General features: G+C 41.9%; 2 protein-coding genes across 10 annotated transcripts in view; one reads left to right on the top strand and one right to left on the bottom strand.

Annotated features, from left to right (window-relative positions):
• The first annotated feature begins 10 nt into the window (after positions 1-10).
• pdss1 (prenyl (decaprenyl) diphosphate synthase, subunit 1) lies at positions 11-5,958 on the top strand. Its single transcript, XM_074621630.1, has 11 exons — positions 11-245; positions 1,796-1,863; positions 2,237-2,372; positions 2,597-2,727; positions 2,879-3,020; positions 3,113-3,224; positions 4,160-4,269; positions 4,373-4,453; positions 4,691-4,804; positions 4,890-4,970; positions 5,180-5,958. Exons 1-11 carry the CDS (start codon positions 84-86, stop codon positions 5,318-5,320), a joined length of 1,278 nt encoding a protein of 425 aa, XP_074477731.1. The 5' UTR covers positions 11-83; the 3' UTR covers positions 5,321-5,958.
• Positions 5,959-6,002: 44 nt separating this feature from the next.
• abi1a (abl-interactor 1a) overlaps positions 6,003-18,766 on the bottom strand; it is a 57,765-nt gene continuing 45,001 nt past the window's right edge. For 2 of the 9 annotated variants that reach the window (XM_074621627.1, XM_074621621.1), the window contains 4 exons: positions 14,734-15,018; positions 11,097-11,183; positions 9,338-9,523; positions 6,003-8,657 (listed from right to left, as the gene is read on the bottom strand). In XM_074621627.1, the coding sequence (XP_074477728.1) occupies positions 8,482-8,657; positions 9,338-9,523; positions 11,097-11,183; positions 14,734-15,018 (734 nt within the window). In that variant the 3' untranslated portion in view covers positions 6,003-8,481. Of the gene's footprint in view, positions 8,658-9,337; positions 9,524-11,096; positions 11,184-14,733; positions 15,019-17,933; positions 18,081-18,766 lie in introns of all 9 variants that reach the window. The other 7 variants (XM_074621623.1, XM_074621622.1, XM_074621624.1 and 4 more) reach the window with 4 other exon arrangements.

Here is an 18,766-nt window from a genome sequence, read left to right on the forward strand (position 1 = left end):
CCGTCACTTCGTTACATGTTTCCGGTTCCTCTAGTAATATATAACCTATCCCTGACCACGGGAGGAACTCAAGGTGTGGAAACATGATGGCGTGCCCGTGGTTGAGGCAGTGCAGCAGGAGGTGGAGTAGTGCAAACTGTAGCACGAGTACGAGTTTATTAGAGACAGTGTGGCATTTAAACAACAGGTCCACGTTGTCCTCTTCTGTGGGGCGGAGATCCTGGAGCTCCGGGCCGGGGAACAGGGTGAGTGTAGCGCCGGACGATAGATGAGGGGACACCGGGTAGAGAGTAGAGTAGTGGCTGTCAGACAGGAAGGTCAGAGCTGTCAGAGAGGAGATGAATGAATGATGGTCATATTCAGCTACTGGGTGGTACTCACTAGTGCTCAAATGTCATTATCTGAGCTATTTATCACTTTTTAAGTAAGAAATTCATGAATGAATGTTGACTTCTGGGGTAGTTGTTGTTGGCTCCTTCACATCTCACTCAGCACCTTAAAGGTCAAGACATGGGTCTTATATTACAGAGAAATTAATCTAACATACTAACACATGTCTTGTTAAGTTCCTTTCCATTTATAGTTAATTTTGTTGCACTATTTGTATTTGTTTACAATCTACAGACCACTTGACTTGTATATAGACATATTGTATGTTGCTTTTTTATATTTACTTACACACCTATTTTTTATCTACTTGCTTTTTTTGTAATAAATTCATAAATTAATGTTGACTTCTTGGCTCCTTCACAACTCACTCAGCACATCTTAAAGGTCAAGACCTGCCTCTAATATTACAGAGAAATGAATCTAACATACTATGTCATTGAGTTTTTTTACATTCATTTGTCATTGATTTATGTGTATTTGTTTACAGTCTAGAGACCACTTGACTTGTGTATATATAGACATATTGTATGTTGTTTCTTTGTATATTTACTTACACACCTATTTTTCATCTACTTGTATATACACAATAGTTCTGTGTTTATGTTTACCTATGTTTGTTCAGCTTGTTGTTCAAGATTCACACAATCGTGTGAAATGCTTTTTGCTGGAAGTTATTTTACAATTATAAAAAGAAATACTTTGTACAAGGCATATTAAGAACATATACATTAAGAACATACATTACTGGGGAAAAAACTGCTCCCCAGTCTACTGGTGAGAGTCCTTGTTTTTATCTGCATTGTCTATTTCTATCTTCATGTTAAGTTGGGATTTGGTGTTACACTGAACTCTGTGACCCCACTGTACCTATATCTTGTGTGAATATATCTTTAATTTGAAAATATTAAAATACATTTATCTTTTTTTAACAAGTTAGTTTTGTGTGTTTTCTGTCACATAGTCGCCTAATTTATCACACAGATGACACAGATTTCTGAGGTCACAGATTTCAGTGTAACACCTGGAAGTGTGTACATTGAGAGCAACTTAAAAACAGAGTGTATGTAGACACATGCTTAGCCAGTAAAGCTGGTTCTGATTTCCATAACAAAGGTTACTTTTACAAATGCTAAAACAAGTAAAAACTACAAAACATCCCTCCCACAACCCTCAACTAATTTAAAAGCAGAAACCAAAGTTAGGATCTCAGATTTTATTTAGATTATTTGTATTTTTTTATGTTGTAATTTTGCAGTTAACTGCAACATGAGGGTCTATATATGTTTCAAGTTTGTTCTCCAAGCTGACAGGGATTAAATTGGGGGAAATGCTGACTCTGTTGGTCTTAAAGTATTTAAATATAAAGTCTAAAATCCTTTGCTATCATTTCTTTTTGTTCTTTCAGGGGCAGCCAGCAGCCCTATCAACACAGCTACACCCAAAAACATTTAACTTTACCACATCTTTCCCCAGGTGAGTTGTTTTAACTAAAGGCTGTGTAAACAAACTATTTCCTGCATTTTTGCATATAATTATATGCATTATTTTTAGCACACTTTTTTTGTTAAATGTCAAGCAATGCAAGATTTACATAAATAAGCAATATTATTCCTGAACCAAGGATCTAAGAGTTTAGGGTTTTGTATCCTGTACATATTAATAATATATAATACAATTGGGCTATGTAAATAGTATCGACACACACAGCATGTTGTACCACAGTGATCAGGATATTTTCAATAAAGTATTCCACTTATACTTTAAATTACTTCGTGCATATCTTCTGTATGTCTAAATATGTTTCTGTATTTGACAGTCACTATTTGTCGTTGTCTTTTCTCTCCAGACACAGGTCACGGTTGCTGAATCCAACACTACAGTCCTGCTGTTGCAGAAAGAGCGTACACAGCGATGTGAAGCTGAAGGACCCCTTCATGTTAGCCCAAAAAGATTTAACAAATTTATATGATGACATCAGAAAGGTAGTTGTTCAATACAGAGAGTGTGCTCGCTTGCTATGTGTGTCTACACATGAGATAATGGGAGTTTTCAGCCGACTTAGACGAGTTTAATAACAGGCAACGAGTGAGCCATCCAAGTGTTGTCATTTTAAAAAGATATAGGTTAGAAATGAACAGAAGACATTTATCTACAGCCATGTGGTGTTTGAAATAAAACACATTAATTATATTACTCTGCCTCACAGGAGCTATTTGTATCCAGAGAAGAGCTGAAGTCTCTATGCGACTACTACTTCGATGGAAAGGGCAAGGCCATCCGACCGCTGATTGTCGTCCTGATGGCCCGGGCGCTGAACTCCCACAGCAACAGAACAGCGTAAAAACAACATTTTATGTTTTTACTATTTACTACTAAGCACAACGATGCACCACACCCTGTGCTAACTCTTATTAAATGATTATATGAAGCATAATCAAAGGGTTTTATTACATCTCACGTCCTGTTATCTGTTCTTTGTCCTCCGTAGAGATTTGCTCCCGGGTCAGAGGACGGTAGCGATGATCACAGAAATGATTCACACTGCCAGCCTGGTGCACGATGACGTCATAGACGGGTCAGATAAACGGAGGGGGAAGAGAACCATCAATGAAGTTTGGGGTGAAAAAAAGGTAAGGGGAATTAAATCGCCTCAAAAACCTTTTCTCCTCACTTCACTTATGTTTTTTAAGGATGTGAATATCATTTGTTTTCTCTCTTCTAGGCCATCTTGGCTGGAGATTTGATCCTCTCAGCCGCCTCCATGGCCATGGCTCGTATTGGTGACAACACGGTGGTAAAACTGATGTCCCAGGTGATTGAGGATCTGGTTCGAGGTACAGCAATCACATTGTTCACGCCATTTTTCCATGTCATTCAGTAATGTATACTTAAAGCTGTACTAAGCATTTTTAAGCTGTAACTTGTAGCAACTAAAACATTTGAACCTCAAACTGTCAAAATCATAGACTGTATATAAAGATGGACGACGCGTCTCCATTTCCTTCCTCTGTACAAAAGTGAAGCCAAAATATCCGTGATCGAGAGCTGCCATCCTGCGCTGTTGACGTCATTTAGAGCCAGAGTCTGAGCCGCGGTATCGAGGCCCCACTCATACAAACCTAATCACGAGCCGGGCACGGCAGCAGCTGTTTGGCTAGAAAGACACAACAACTAACCATAATATCTCAATAAATACATTTATGATCAAAATGACACATGTTCTATTACACAGACTCATGATTCGTGTTTCGGAAAAGTCATCTGCGTGTCTGCTGACACTGGGGCGACTCCTCTGGTTACAAAAAGACGTCTGATTGTATAGAAGTCTCTGAGAAAATGAGCCTACTTCTCACTTGATTTATTACCTCAGTAAACATTGTAAACATGAGTTTATGGTCTCAGTCGCTAGTTTCAAGTCTTCTTCAATACAGCATGATGTTCATTTAGTAAATTATGGTCCCATTTAGAGTCAAATAGACCATAAAGCAGGGGATGCTTTAGGGCGGGGCTACCTTGTGATTGACAGGTCGCCACCACGGTGTTGTCCGGTCTGGGAGTTGTCCATGTTTTCGTCTTAAAACTTTAACACTTTCACAGTGTGTTTTCACTTCATGAAAGTTAATTATATGCTGATTTACTTACAAGAAACTTATGAGCACATCTCTGGTAAACACACAAAGTGGTAATGTTTTGTGTCATGTGTCGTCAGAACCCAAACTCTGCTAACACGTACATTAACTAACTCTCTAGTTTATGTCTGTGCTTCCAGGTGAATTCATGCAGCTGGGCTCCAAAGAGAACGAGAACGAGCGATTCAAACACTACCTCGAGAAAACCTTCAAGAAGACGGCGAGTCTTATCGCAAACAGTTGTCAAGCAGTATGTACGTTCTGTTTCCACTCATATATCACTGAGTTGGAGAAAAGCCTCGGTTTCTCCACTTAATGTGTTTTTGTTGACTGTCTCTTCTGTTTCATTCAAGGTTTGCGTTCTGGTAACTTCTGATCCTGAAGTTCATGAAATCGCCTTTATGTACGGGAAGAATGTCGGCATCGCATTTCAGGTAATCTCTATAGTTTCTGCTTGAATCTGTTTTACTCCTTACCAGCTAAAGCATGTCAGCAGCCATCTACAGTTTTATTAAGTGAGACCTAAAGCTTTATTAAAAATGATGAGAATCCCCTCTACTTGAAGGAGGTTTCGTTTTTTTTATCCAGAACTTAATGGTGTGTAGAATTACACTTTTAATGTCTATAAGTATATAAAATGATTCTACGGGTTGATTTTCCTCCGTCTATAGCTGGTGGATGACGTCTTGGACTTCACATCGGGAGCCAGTCAACTGGGGAAGCCCTCGGCTGCAGATCTCAAACTGGGCTTGGCCACTGGGCCGGTCCTGTTTGCTTGTCGACAGGTGAGATTTTAGTTGGTCATTAGAGACTTTACATCTAAATCAAATTACTGTCAGTCTTTACCTCAATTTCTCTCTGTCTTTTCAGTTTCCTGAGCTCCATGCAATGATCATGAGACGTTTCAGCACTAAAGGAGACGTAGATCGAGCCTGGCAGTACGTCCTTCAGGTACGACACTGTAAACCAAGTAAAGATGTGCAGGTTAAATCAAAATCGTATCAAATGGGGGTTCAGGAGTCCTTACGGTGAACATTTTTGGGAACCACGGTGTTAAACTGTGAAAGAGAAGTAGCGTGTGCGGGTACAGAACATAAATGCTCAGGTAGATGACGACTAAAACAATGTGACAGCAACCTCTTGTTCTTGTTCTGTTACAGAGCGACGGCGTGGATCAGACCAAATACCTGGCCCAGCGCTACTGTCAAGAAGCCATCCGGCAGATCAGCATGCTGAGGCCGTCGGAAGAGAGAGACGCCCTCATCAGGCTCACTGAGATGGTGCTCACCAGAGAGAAGTGACCCTCCACTGCCAGTGCTTCACTTCAGGCAGCTACCTTTGGGGGGAAAAAGCAACTCGCCCTCTCTCACCCTGCTCCCGTGTTTGCGCTGACAACGGTCAAACAAAAAAACGTCAGAGAAGCGATGGGAGTTTGGTTCGGGAAGGGCTGGTATGCTAAAAAAAGACACCATATATACAAATACACTGTTTTAGTGCAAATCTTTTGATTCAGCCTTCCTGAATGGTATCAACAGATGATTTTTGGAAAAGGAAAAAATCATGGATGACGCTGAAAACTGCAACACAAACTCTTCACGTCATTCAGTACCGTAATTTGCAACTTCCTCCCATGCTTGAAACTAGCCAACTTTGACGGACATTTTGTTACATGCTAGCGTTGAGCTGCGGCGGCGGCGTTGCGACATCTGTGTAACTCCAAACACAACGGAAGTGAATCATTGTCATCGGTGTGTTTTGTTGGATTATAGTTCTTCACAATCCGTCCACACCTCAGAGGCCAAACAGTCATGTGACTTTCTGACTTGTGAAATGTTATAATGGTTACTTATTTAATGCATTGTAACAACATAAAGGCCTTAACATCCTCAACGACTGTGCTCAATAAACCTACAATCATGCTTTTTTTTATTTAATTAAACCAAGCTTTCCCTCCTTTTTCATTGAAGTGACCACACATGCATGTTGTACATAGAATTGTTTATTATAAAAGACTGTACATTAATTTTTCAACATATTATATGTACAAATGAAGGGCAGACAGATAGATTTCAATATTTCTACCCATGAAATTGAGCTGTTTTTTTTTTTTTATAATTGGAAATTTCTAAAGCAAGCGGGCAAAGTATCAAGGCATAAGCTGCAGTATCCTGAAATGGTAAAAAAAGAAAATTAGGTCATGTTAGATGGTGCGTTCGAGGGCCAACAGATAAAATACAATGTTATCAAGATGATTCCTAGACCTGAGTGACAGCTGAGATATTGATTGGATGATTTTTACTTGAGTTAAAATATGTACACCTGTGCAGCCCGGAGGATTCAACGTGGTCCTTGAACCCGGAGCAGGTCGTTTGTTGCTTTGTGAAGGCTGAGGAGGTATTAGAGTTGTTTGTTGGTCTACATTACATCTGAATTGTCACATGGCAGTGTCACTGCACACACTATCCGCTGTCTTATCAGAAGCATAGTCCCTTTATTGCCAGTTACCAATGGATCCTACAGGGTTTTTAATGTGGGTTAGTATAAAGATAAAAACAGTGATGTGACATAATCTTAAAATGCTTGATAAATAAGCCAAAAGTGGAATGTGTGTTCTCTTGCTTCAAATGCACAAAAAAAGTATTTCATTTTTAGGATTTTTTAAAGGTACAGTGTGTAGGATTTGGCGACATCTAGTGGTGTGGTTGCAGATTGTACCCCTCCGCTCACTCCTCCCTTTCCAAGACTGCGTTCCCCTCGCTCAGAGGCCATCTTTACCATAATAACAATACTTTAACCCAAGTTCACACAAGACTTTCAAAGTCGTCAGATCGCTTCACACTACACAAGTTGCTGTCTTGTAATCGTGAGTCTTTAAGTCGCCGTGGTTTTCACACTACATGACTGACCGGCGACAGGAGGTCACACACTACAAGATCTTTCACTGATGAGGTCTCCAAACTACGTTTTATCACGAAAACACATGCGAGTAATACACGGTAAATGACGTGATACCATACGTGAGACACATTGCTGATGTTCTTGGCACATGTTCACAAAATAGCCTGTTTCCTCCGGTGTCCACACTTTTTTTTTAACTATTTATTCCTCTAGGTGTAACAACAACTTTGCTCCGTGTTGCAAATGCAGCACATACAGTAAGTTCCTGTTACAGGCGACGCCTCCTCCTCCAAGTTTCCCCTCAACCCGTGTCTCGCACTCTCATTGGCTCGTGGCCGGAGTCCCCGACAGGTCCAGATATTTAGCATGCTAGATATCTGGAGTGTCTGTGAGGCATCGGCGAGCAGTTCACACATGACGCTCGAGCGGCGAGCCAAGGTTGATTTGCCTCTGATCTGGGGCTTTTGTCAGGGAGCTCCATAAACTGTCGGGGAACAGAAAATCAGGGCACTCTGCTACTCATGTTACCGCAGTTTCACAAGCGTTTGGAGAACTACGGTGGCCTTCCCCGTAACGTAAATATGTGAAAGGCTCTCTAGAGCCAGTGTTTGGTTTGTAGATATGAAGGACTCATTCTAAGCTAACAAAAAACACAACCATTCTTAGTTTCAGGTGATTATACACTAATGAAAACATAATTATTAATAGATCCCCCCACCCCCAAATGTTACACACTGCTCCTTTAAGTTCAAATGCAAATCGGCATTTAGGAGGGTGAGATCGTGGGGGAAATTTACTTCAGAGTCTAAAAAGTTCAGTGATTTCAACAGTGTAATAAAAATTAAAAAGGTGAATACATTTACAACATAATGGAGAAGCATAATGGCAATAAACTTAAGATTACATTATATCTCTTATTAAAAATTTGCATGCTTTAACGCCAAGACTGATTTTCAGGAGTAATTGTTTGTCTGTGAAATACCATGTACATTTCTTAAAATTTGTAAATTATCGACAGGCCTTCTTATTTTAAGCCTCATGGAGTCGAGGAGGGCGCCACTTAATGAAAACTATCATATAATCGACATTCACTGAATTCACATTACAGAAACCCAAGTGGCTGCAGCTCATATTATATACAACGGACAGTACAAACACTCCGAGGTGTTTACATGACGTTAAACATTTGATTTGTTCCATCAAACCTACTCTTGTTCATCATTTTTGTCCAGGCAAGATGATGTCGTACATCCTTCAGCTGTGTGACCATCGTCTTTTGAGTTCAACCGGCGTGAGCACGTGCAGTCCAATTCTTTAGAAACCTTTTTTTTGTACATATTCCATAAATGTCCCCCACCCGCCCATATAACACCAAAATAAACTAAATAGATATTACTTTTCATTTTATTTGCAATCAGTAAGGGAAAGAACATTCTGTCATATCAAAAGGGGATCATACAGTTATGTCTATGCGTCTCAGGAGTCAAAGGTTGCGGCGGTCAGTCTCTCAGTGGATTATGATATGACTGAATAAATAGACTTTACTGTTTACCGCCGGGTCCCTTCAGTCGGCGTAGTGCATGATGGACTCCACGTAGTTGCCGGGGAACAGTCCGGTGACGCCGCCGGACACGCCCTCGTACCAGCCGTCGTCGTTCTTCTTGATGACGTAGATGATCGACCCCTCCATGAAACTCAACTCGTCATCCTTGTCCTGGCTGTAGTCGTAGATGGCCACCACTGAAAACAGGGAGGGAGACGTTTGGTCAGATAAGTCGTGAGAGAGTATCCAACGTAAAGCCCCTTTTCTACCGCGGGAACTTTCCCCCGGAACTAGGAACCTTTTGAGGAACTTTCGACTGCAGTGACCAGGGTCTAAATTAAGTTCCGGGGACATTTTACCCCCCAAAAAGGCCCAGGTCGAGGGGTGGTACTTTCTGAAAGTACAGGAGCTTCCCCAAGGACTAGGAACCTTTTAGAGGAACTCATTGCATTTCGACTGCAGTGACCAGGGTCTAAATTAAGTTCAGGCGACATTTTACTCCCCAAAAAGACCCAGGTTGAGGGGTAATACTTTCTTAAAGTACAGGAACTTTCACTCAGAACTAGGAACCTTTTGAGGAACTCAATGCATTTCGACCCCAGGGACCAAGGTCTAAATTAAGTACCAGGGACAATTTCCGGGGACATTTTACCCATCAAAAGGCCTTGGTCGAGGGGTAGTACTTTCTGAAAGTACAGAAACTTTCCCCCAGAACTAGGAACCCTTTAGGAACTCATTGCGTTTTGACCGCAGTGACCAGGGTCCAAATTAAGTTGTGGGGACATTTTACCCCCCAAACAGGCCCTGTTCGTGGGGTAGAACTTTCTATAAGAACAGGAACTTTCAGCGTGGAGTTTGCAACTGGTTGTGCTCAAACCTTTCTCGACGTAGATCTTGGGCGCCCACTGTGGGTCTCCATCCGCATAGGGGTCGCTGTACTGCACGACGGCTGCGTCCTCCTCCTCGTAATCGACTGGAGGAGGCGGCGGAGGTGGAGGAGAGTCATCAAACAAGGGCAAGTCATCTGGAGGCGGAGGTGGAGGTGGAGTAGGAGTATCTGCAACTGTTGGAACAGACACAGAAAGTGAGATTTTCTTTTGCAGGTTCAAAAAGGTCAAGGATCACTGGAGTCTGGTGGCTGGAGAGGGCGGCGGCTGAATCATGCAGAATTAATGATAGAGTATGTATGTAAGGACGGACGGTATATGAATATTAAATTCATCAAGCAGGCTGCATCACTGTTAGGACTTCCCATGGATCACTTAATAGGATGATATACTGTATGTTTAAGCCTCTTGACGCTTCCATGGTCTGATGGTTATTACATGCTGTGTCATGCTATTTAGTAGGTTAGATGTTTGTGTGACAGCGTCCACATTGAGAAAACAAGGTATGCAGATAGCTTTTAATGAACATTTCATCAAACACTATAATTGCTAAGTATTATTCATTAACAAATATCCACCACAGAAGTTGCTTTCTGTCAAGATATAAAATAACTAAGGTTCCCAACCTTTTTCCTCCTTTTTCTATCACTGACTAAACTGACGACCACTAGTCGTAAGTGGTATATTTTATGGATATTTCATATTATATTCAATGTATAACAATATCAGTACAGAACAACTGATAAACTGTACAATTAACTCAAATAGTGAACGCAGTAACTGCAGGAAGTTTGTGTAAAACAAGTGATTTGGATGAATTTTGTGCAGATTATTTACTGAGAATATTGCATCGGAAATGAGTTTTCCTATAATTTTTTGGAACTTTTAATACAATTACCTGTCTGAATTATGTATTTCTTTTCAATTTTAACAATCACACATACATGCTGGGCTTCTTTTTTGACAAATTCTGCATTTTCTTCTCACTGACACTTGGCCAAGTGTCTAATGCAAAATGAGACTGTGCAGCAACATTTAATTTTCTTCAAAGAAATGAATGAAATGCTGAGATATAGGCCAACTGTATATATATTTTTTAAAGTTGTCTAACACCCCTTATAATCACAAAAGCTTCCGCGACCCCTAGTTGGGTTCGGGACCTCCAGGTTTGGAACCAGTGAACTAATTCTTCCTCAACTTGTAATACTGGACTGTATTGCAGGTTTTGGTCCAGCAGGGTGCAGCAAAGAGTCCCATCTTCTCCAGTTGTGTTTTGCTGAGACCTATTAGGCACTTTTCCCCCTCTAAACATTATCATTCACCTCAGCTCAACCCTGCAGCGCTACATTCAGCATATGAATACCAAGTTTCAGTCTGTGATAAGATCCCCTGCATGAGACTAAACCACTAAAAACAGTAGGAGGCGAACTCAACAATCTCTGTTTTCCACTGCACATATTTTAAGAGGATACTTCTTCTGCCACTGCAACTAAGAAACACTAACAATGTAGCTTAATAGCTGAAAACATGAATCCACCTCCAAACAGCAGATACAGCTACTTAAAAAGTTACATGACAGGACTCAGATGAGACACAATGTCGGATGGTTCATTGCTGCAAAAGGATGGATATTAATTGTTCTCAACAGGGGGCAGGGATGAACAAGCACAATGCATGCTGGGTGTTCTGGAAAGGAGAGTGGTTGGCACAGATAAAGGAGGAAAGTGTGTCTTTAGCCTCTTCACTTACTGCTCTCCTGCATCCTGGCCACAAAGCCAGTCAGAGGTATCTGTGGAGTCAGCTGGGGCATGGGGGGAGGAGGAGGAGCGATAGACACTGAAAGCACCGCAGAGGAAAGACAGAAAGAGCAGCAGAGACACAAAAAAGAGAGAAAGCCCATCAGTCACCAAGAATGTACAGAAGACAGTTAAAAGGATCACTTCGGGATTCTTCAACCTGGACCCTCATTTTCCCATGTTTATGCGTCTAATGGGGACAACACTTTTTTAAATTGGTCCAGTATTGAATGAGAACGCTGCAGCTGCCAGCCGCTTAACGTCCACTAAAAGTGCTTGTTTTTGCCACTGACTGGCTCAGATTGTTATTATAAGTGTCTGACAACATTATGGAAAGGACCCTAAGGAGAAATAAAACATGTGACTTGTTTCCGGAAGACGACGGTGGAAACGTGAGAGAGAGAGAGAGAGGAGTGCCACGGGACACCGGTGTTGTCAGTTTGTTGTGTGGGATTACAGAAAGCGTAGTTTATGCTACGTGTCCACAGGGGCGTTTTTTATCGTGAGGGATTGCCTCTCTTCCCAGCATTGGACGCTTGATGGGCTGCCACATGACACAAGGCACCTGATTGGACGAACGCTTTCCCTCGTGGGCTGCTGCTGCTCCCAGCTTCCAAACCGGAACCAACATGGTGGCTCGTTTGGAAACTTTCTTCACTGAAATGTGTTTTTGAAAACATCTTATGCGAGAAATAAGCCACGCAGTTGTTAAATTGGTCTTTATTTTAGATCGACAAGGGTTAGTTTATACGTTTCTAAGTAGTTTCCAGAGGCGGTGAGTTGCACCGAACGCCCCTTATTTGCATAAAGTAGCCTAGACCTAAACTTTATGCAAATGAGGAGTGGCCAACGTGACGCCCCGTCTCTCGATTAGCGCCGCCACGCTACCAGAATGCATTGCACGGCTGCTTACATAGACGATGAATGGGAAGCGTGGAAAAGACGGAGGCTGTGGACACGTACCATTAGTGTTATCTAAAAGGTTTTAAACGTTATGGCTGAATATTTAGATGATTTCAACACTGCGGATGCGACGCGAGATTTCAGAATGAGACTTCTCCGAGCGAGACATAATAACAGACAGATCGGATCAAGTTTGTTTCCATAATGTTGTCAGACACTTATAATAACAATCTGAGCCTGTCAGTGGCATAAACAAGCACTGTTAATGGACGTAAACTGACGGTGCCAGGTTGCCCCAAATGATTACAATACAGCTCGTTTAGTGGCTACCGGTTACAGCGTTCTCCCTGGATACTGGATCAATGTCAAAAAGTGTTGTCCTCATTGGGAAAATAGGGTCCAGGTTGAAAAATATCGAGGTTCTCCTTTAAGAGTGCACCACAATACCAAGCAAACACAACATTGACAGAGACCAAAGACAAACTGCAAGAGTTGTGAGCGTGTACGTGTCTAATAGAACAAGACAGAGTGATGTGCAACAGAGACAGATTCAGAGCTGAAGTGCTTCGTCAAATTAATTAACCTGCTGACTCACAGAAACATTAGAAATCCCAAATTAGATTTTTAAAGATCATTTTAAAAATGACTAGCTATTGAAATAATCAACAGATTCATTAATTCAACTGTCTGTAGCTGCAGCGTCTCCACAGATCAGACACCAAAGTTCAGTGAGTGTGATGAGATTCACGTCTGGGGGATCACCGAGGCCGGCGGATAAACTGCGGATTAGGTTTGATTTCTGTCAATCAGACACCTCCCACTCATGGCTTTAAGCTAAAGGAAGTGAGGGCCTCCGACGGCCACAAGGAGGCGCTGTTTGCACTGGAGGTCCAGCAACCTCGACCCAAATCCCAGGCAAGCCTGCTGAACTCCACACAGATCTGTTGCAGTTATATACTTTGAATTCCTTACATTTTTTCAGACTTTTCCCGGGTCAATCCACAGTTAGTGACAACACATCAAGCCCAGTGCTTCTTTGAATGCACATCCAGGCTGATGAACGTGTGACGTAATGCGATCGGCCACATCTGGAGGTGGTCTGGCTCGCTTTGTGATCTGATCTCAGCCAGGTGTGAATCCTAACAATGCGACCACATTATTAAGGGGAAATAAAATCCTCTTGCTTAAGTTGAAAGGTCACATAACTTCTCTTCTTCCTGCTATCTCAAGCTGCAAGTAGTGACAAAAGCTAGCAGAAGTCTTCCCTTTAAATAGTGACTTAAAAATAAACAACACCCATCCAGGCAGAATCACGCTTATTAATGACAATGCCCCCTGGATCGGATGTCACAATCCATACAATGGCTCCAGATATTGATCACATTTTGGCACCATACTAAGGATAAAAGAGGACTAGATTTTAGACAGCAGCTAGTAAGGAATCAACACCCACATAATGGACAGAGAAATACATTTACAGGTTAACTTCTAGCCATGCTTTTGCCTTGAAGCCAAAAACTGTGACTGTGTATTGTTACCAGACATCGATTGTTTGGTTTGTATCTGCTGTGTAATCCAAGGACGAGGCATCAATACTAAAGACATCCTACGGTTAGATAAAAGCCTTAACCTGCACTGCATCAGACTTAAAGGAATACTTCTGCCTCAAAATGATTATTTGCATATCAATTAAACACACTGTGTTACCTTGAATTTGAGAAGAAAACTGTTTTTCTTGCAGGTGAACGAAAAAACAAGGAGAAAATTCTTGATGAATTGAAGTAAATGGGCGCCGCGTTTGACAGCAAAACTACAGGAAAACATCTGTTTACAAACTCTCACACAACTCGTGCAGTATAATCCAAGTCTCATTTATCCAGTCGTATGCTCACTACTTCACAAACACATGCATCTTCCACAACTTCCACATCAACCGTCTCAGTACTCGCACGAACGAGTGACGAGGGCGAAATCTTCTATCACGCTATAAATCATTTCATATGTCGATAACGATATATATCATGATATAGCATGTTTTCTCGTAGTTCAATAAATAAATAGTCCATATAAAATAAGCACATGGTAAAGCCTATTTTTGTGTGAATTAAATACTTGACAGATGAAAAGTGCCTGTACCTGTTATTATCAATTTAGATGATGTAATTGTGTATCACGATATCCCGATATATGATTTCATCATAATACGATTCCATAGAAAGATGATAAATTATCATATTGAATTATCACCCAACCCTAGTAGCGCGCCTGTGCAAGCGTGAGGCAGTTTATGTTTTTATATAGTTTTGCTTTTGTTAAACGTGGCCCTCATTTACTTCATTTCATCAAGACCATTCTACGTTTTTGGTTCTCTGTTCACTGTGGAGGCATGACAGAAAAACTTCCAAGAATCCAAGGTAACACGGGGTGAGTAGTTGATATACAAACGGTCATTTTGTGGGTGAAGTATTCCTTTAAGGAAGAAGTCAATAATTCTGACAAGAATGCAATCTTGACCTTCAGGCAGCAGTGACTTGCTTGCAAATATGAAATATTGGTCTGTGGCTACAAAGGTTAGCTTTCTTTAGTTTGTGGCTGTGCATGATTTGGAAAAAAAAAGGTGATTTTGTGCTTCAGTGACAGTTGAGGATCTATAAATCAGGCTGGGACTCGAGACAGAAGGGCCTTACTTGAGTTCTGGCCATAGCCAGGAGTGCCTCCGTTAATGTGAGGCAGCTGTTGTTGCTGTTGCTGCTGCTGCTGCTGTTGCTGTAGTTGTTGTTGCTGCTGTAGCTGTAGTTGTTGCTGCTGCTGCAAGGAGAACTGGGAAGTGACCGACGGCGCCCGGCGGTAGGTGCCCGTGGCCGAAACCATAGAGACAGAGGAGTTGGAGGGGTTGTGCCGCGAAATCTGCCGCGAGATGGTTCCAAACTGGGACATTGGAGCGGGGCCCAGACCAGGCCCAGGGGCCACCACTAGAAACACCCAAAGAAAGGGAAGGAAGGGAGGAAAGATAGAAAGGACCAAAGAGGGGAGTGGGGGGTTAGACAGAGGAGACGGAAAGGGGAAGAGGAGGAGAAAAAAAGCACCCAAAACGTGAATAATCAAGATAATGTGAGTTTTTAAATACTGATCAGAGCCCCACACCTTATGAAGAGACAATCTATAACCAATTTAAAGGGGTAGTTTGGGTGTTTTGAAGTGGGGTTGTACTGTAAGAGGTACTTATCCATAGTCAATGACCAATAGCAATGTACTGCTGTGGACAGGGCCGGCAGCAAAACATATTTTAACCGCCAGCCCCGTCCACAGCAGTACATTGCTTTACTTCCGTGCGGTAACTCCTGTCTGCTTCTCCAAACTGGAGCGTGCCGACCGTCATTTACTGTAGATAATAAACTGACTATGGATAAGTACCTTATACAACCCCACTTCAAAACACTTGAACTATCCCTTTTAAGGAAGCAGGTGAGCTGGGGAAGCAACACAGATTGTTAATTGATAATACAGAGATATGTCATGGAGGGTAAAATGAAACACAAGAGTCCCGAGAGGTCATCCAAATAAATCCTGCACCTAAGGGTTCTTTAGAAAGGAGACGATTCAGTGAGCAAGGAGAAGAGAAGCAGCAGCAGAGCCGACGGATCATTCAGTGAAAATAACTTCTTCACACACTTGTCAAAGATGTGATTATAAATGTCGATTTGAGCTACCGCAAGGAGGGGAGAGTTCATGACTGAGTGTACACGTTTTGTCATTACACCGGGTGTCTAAGAATAACCAAATCATCTCTAACAACAGCAGCAATATTACAACATTAAATACGTTCAATATACATGTAGTGTGTGAAAACAGAAGAGGGAGAGGAGAGATGTTTGAGTATTTCCTGTCCACATTTCTAGATAACACACGGTCTCTCAGGAGAGGCTGAGCTCTCAGATAGGGATGGGTGGAACCAGAGGAAGTACAGATTGAACACAAACTTCTCCATATCGTCACCGACAGAAGTAATTACAGCTGAAAGGGTGCATTGATGTTCTGAGGGTGTGCATGTTTCAAGTGATCATCTTGCATCAAGATTACTGCAGTCAATCAGATATAAGCAGCCGTCGTACACAAACAAACACACATAGTAGTTGACAGAGCTTTGCAGAGCTCTGGCAGTAAATCAAAACCAGCATCTTCCAGTAATTCAGAGTCAATACCCCACGTAGCGGTAAATTAAAGCACATTACATTAGGCAATATTGAATGTTTGCAGCACTCAAATGGCTGTTTGAATTACCCAGAAAATCATATCATGTGACATCAGCTGTGAGTCTAGCTGTCGCAGAATTGAGAGCACCGTTTTATATTTCAGTATCCAATACTTCTTAAGTTCTTAGTAACTACAAGCTAATTTCAAATTTACTAAATCAGGTTGCACCATTAAAACCATAGACTGTATAAAAGAAGTGGACGTAGTCACAGTGATGTCGCCCATCTTGGTTCTTTGCAACCATAAGTGACACGAGAGGGTGGAGCTAAGTACAACCGAACGCTGAAGAAGACATTTTTAGGCGACCAAAAAGGTTATAACTGAAAACACACCATGAACGGGTTAAAGTTGTGATACGAAAACACGGAAAATGCCATGGTAGCGACCTGTCAATCACAAGGTACCCACGCCCTAAACTAAAGCATTAAGGCAGTTACTGGGTGTAAATATTTTAGTCATGATTAATCTCCATGTAATTGTTAATTTGTGTGGTGCAACCTGTTTTAATTTAGTGATGTGTACATTTATTCACCAAGTTAACTGATGCGTTTTAAGTAGGCTAAGTTTGAATTTAAAAACAGCTGGTGCAACCGGCTCCAGAGCTGCCTTTGTGCAAATAAAACAATCTGAATTGTCAAAATGGTTCCTCTCTGTCACAGCCCCAGTTATGATTTAAGCTAGAATAAAAGACATTTTGCCTAATGCAGCTTTAAATACGATCATTTTCCTGGTAAAAAAAGAAAGGAACTCATATTTAACAGTAACATACCTGTGCAAAAGAAGTCTCAAAGTCCTTCAGGTAAATTATCTTTATATCTTTGTATGGAAACACAGCCCACATCCTGCCAATGCCTCAGCTTAAATTTAGGTTGTAAAATGTATCATCTACTCCGTCGATGCGGAGAGTCTTTCTAGATATACAGCAGTAGCTTGAGGTCAAATGTAAATTGACAATTTTCATTAGCTTCTGCCAGGCCTTAGGGCGATATGAGACTTCTTCATTCGCCCATTTATAGTAGATCAGTGAAGAATAAGGAAGCACCACCACCACCACCACTGAGGAGTGAGAGAAAAAAGCTTTCTCACATAGATTGTAACCTGTTGTGTCTCCAAACAGAAGAAGATACAGTCTGTTCACACTGCAAGCAAGACGATCAGCAATTCATTTCCAACAGAGCTGAACAACCTGCGGAAGGTCGACATGTTTATCGACCGAATAAGCTGCCATCAGCTATTGAGAGGCGATCAGATTTACATCTTTCCTCGTAGGGCTGTGCAATATGATGATATATAAGTCTATAGTTTATATTTCTATATCGTTTCTATTACGATATAGGCTAGGCTAACAAGCTATATTATGATATATATAATTTAGAGCAATTTAATATAAAACAATGTATATGCAGCCCGAATGTTTTTGCACGAAACTTAGCCGCCAGCATGATGACATGATTGCACAGAAATATTCTGAACCTCTTGCTTGCAGTGTGTACAAACAGTCAGACACCCATCTGCACACACAGCACCCATATTTGTGCATCTCCACCATAAGAAGATCAGAGAAGCAGGCTGATTATCCACCGTCCAGGCAGAGGAGGCGACAGGAGCGGCCTCGCAGGTCGACAAGTCTCACCTATAGGTGGTGGTGGTGGAGCTGGTGGTGCTGCTGCTGGGGGGCCGAACTCAGCCATGGGAGGTGGTGGAGGAGGAGCAGGAGGAGGAGGAGGAGGAGGGGGTGGGGGAGGCGGAGCAGCTCCCGGAGGAGCAGACATGGGCGGGACTGAAAGGAGTGTTTACATTAGTAAAGTCAGAACAGAGTCTGTCCTCGCCCGCCTCCTGCACCCCGACGCCGTTACATAACACCACATCACTTTACTCAGGAACCCTTCTGGGGGCCGGAGGAGCGCTTTGACTTTGTCAAGGCGCTGGACACAATTCTTTGTGGTATGAATTGAGTGTTTCCATGGCGACCGGCTTGCAGCGAGAGCCTTGGTTAGTTCAGTGCTGCTGGGCTGATCCTGTGCGCTGAGGTACGAAAAGCTGCCACACAAAACCTAAAATATTTCCTGTTCAGCTCCAATCTTTTTTGTTAAAAGTTAAGCGCAGTAGTATGTGATGCGTGTGTGTATGGTGTAATGCAGTACTATGTGCGAGGCTATGTGCGTGGTGTAATGTGGGCCTTTACTGTTCCACTATAAAGCAGCAGGCCTAAAGCAGCGTGGCCTATTTACACAGTAGGATAGAGAATCAGCTGTGCTTAGGACACAATGGGCCTGCATAATCCCTGTCTGGTAAACATAGGCTTTGTGTGTAGCGTAGTCTCTCTATCTGCAAATACATGGTGCATTTACACCTTATCAAGTAATGCCTATTATTGGTATATAATATTTAAAGAAATAAACTTGCTTCCTGATGTTTGTTGCTCCAAATTTCTGGATTTTTGAGCAAATATTAAAAGGTTATTTT

The sequence above is a fragment of the Sebastes fasciatus genome, chromosome 21 (genome assembly GCF_043250625.1).
Source record: "Sebastes fasciatus isolate fSebFas1 chromosome 21, fSebFas1.pri, whole genome shotgun sequence".
NCBI classification, from domain to species: Eukaryota; Metazoa; Chordata; class Actinopteri; order Perciformes; family Sebastidae; genus Sebastes; species Sebastes fasciatus.

Excerpts from the sequence above, each read along its gene's own strand:
- pdss1 (XM_074621630.1), top strand. The coding sequence starts at position 84 with ATGATGGCGTGCCCGTGGTTGAGGCAGTGCAGCAGGAGGTGGAGTAGT. Across the intron at positions 4,270-4,372 it reads TCGCAAACAGTTGTCAAGCA|GTTTGCGTTCTGGTAACTTC; the intron begins GTATGTACGTTC and ends GTTTCATTCAAG. Across the intron at positions 4,805-4,889 it reads TCCTGTTTGCTTGTCGACAG|TTTCCTGAGCTCCATGCAAT; the intron begins GTGAGATTTTAG and ends CTGTCTTTTCAG.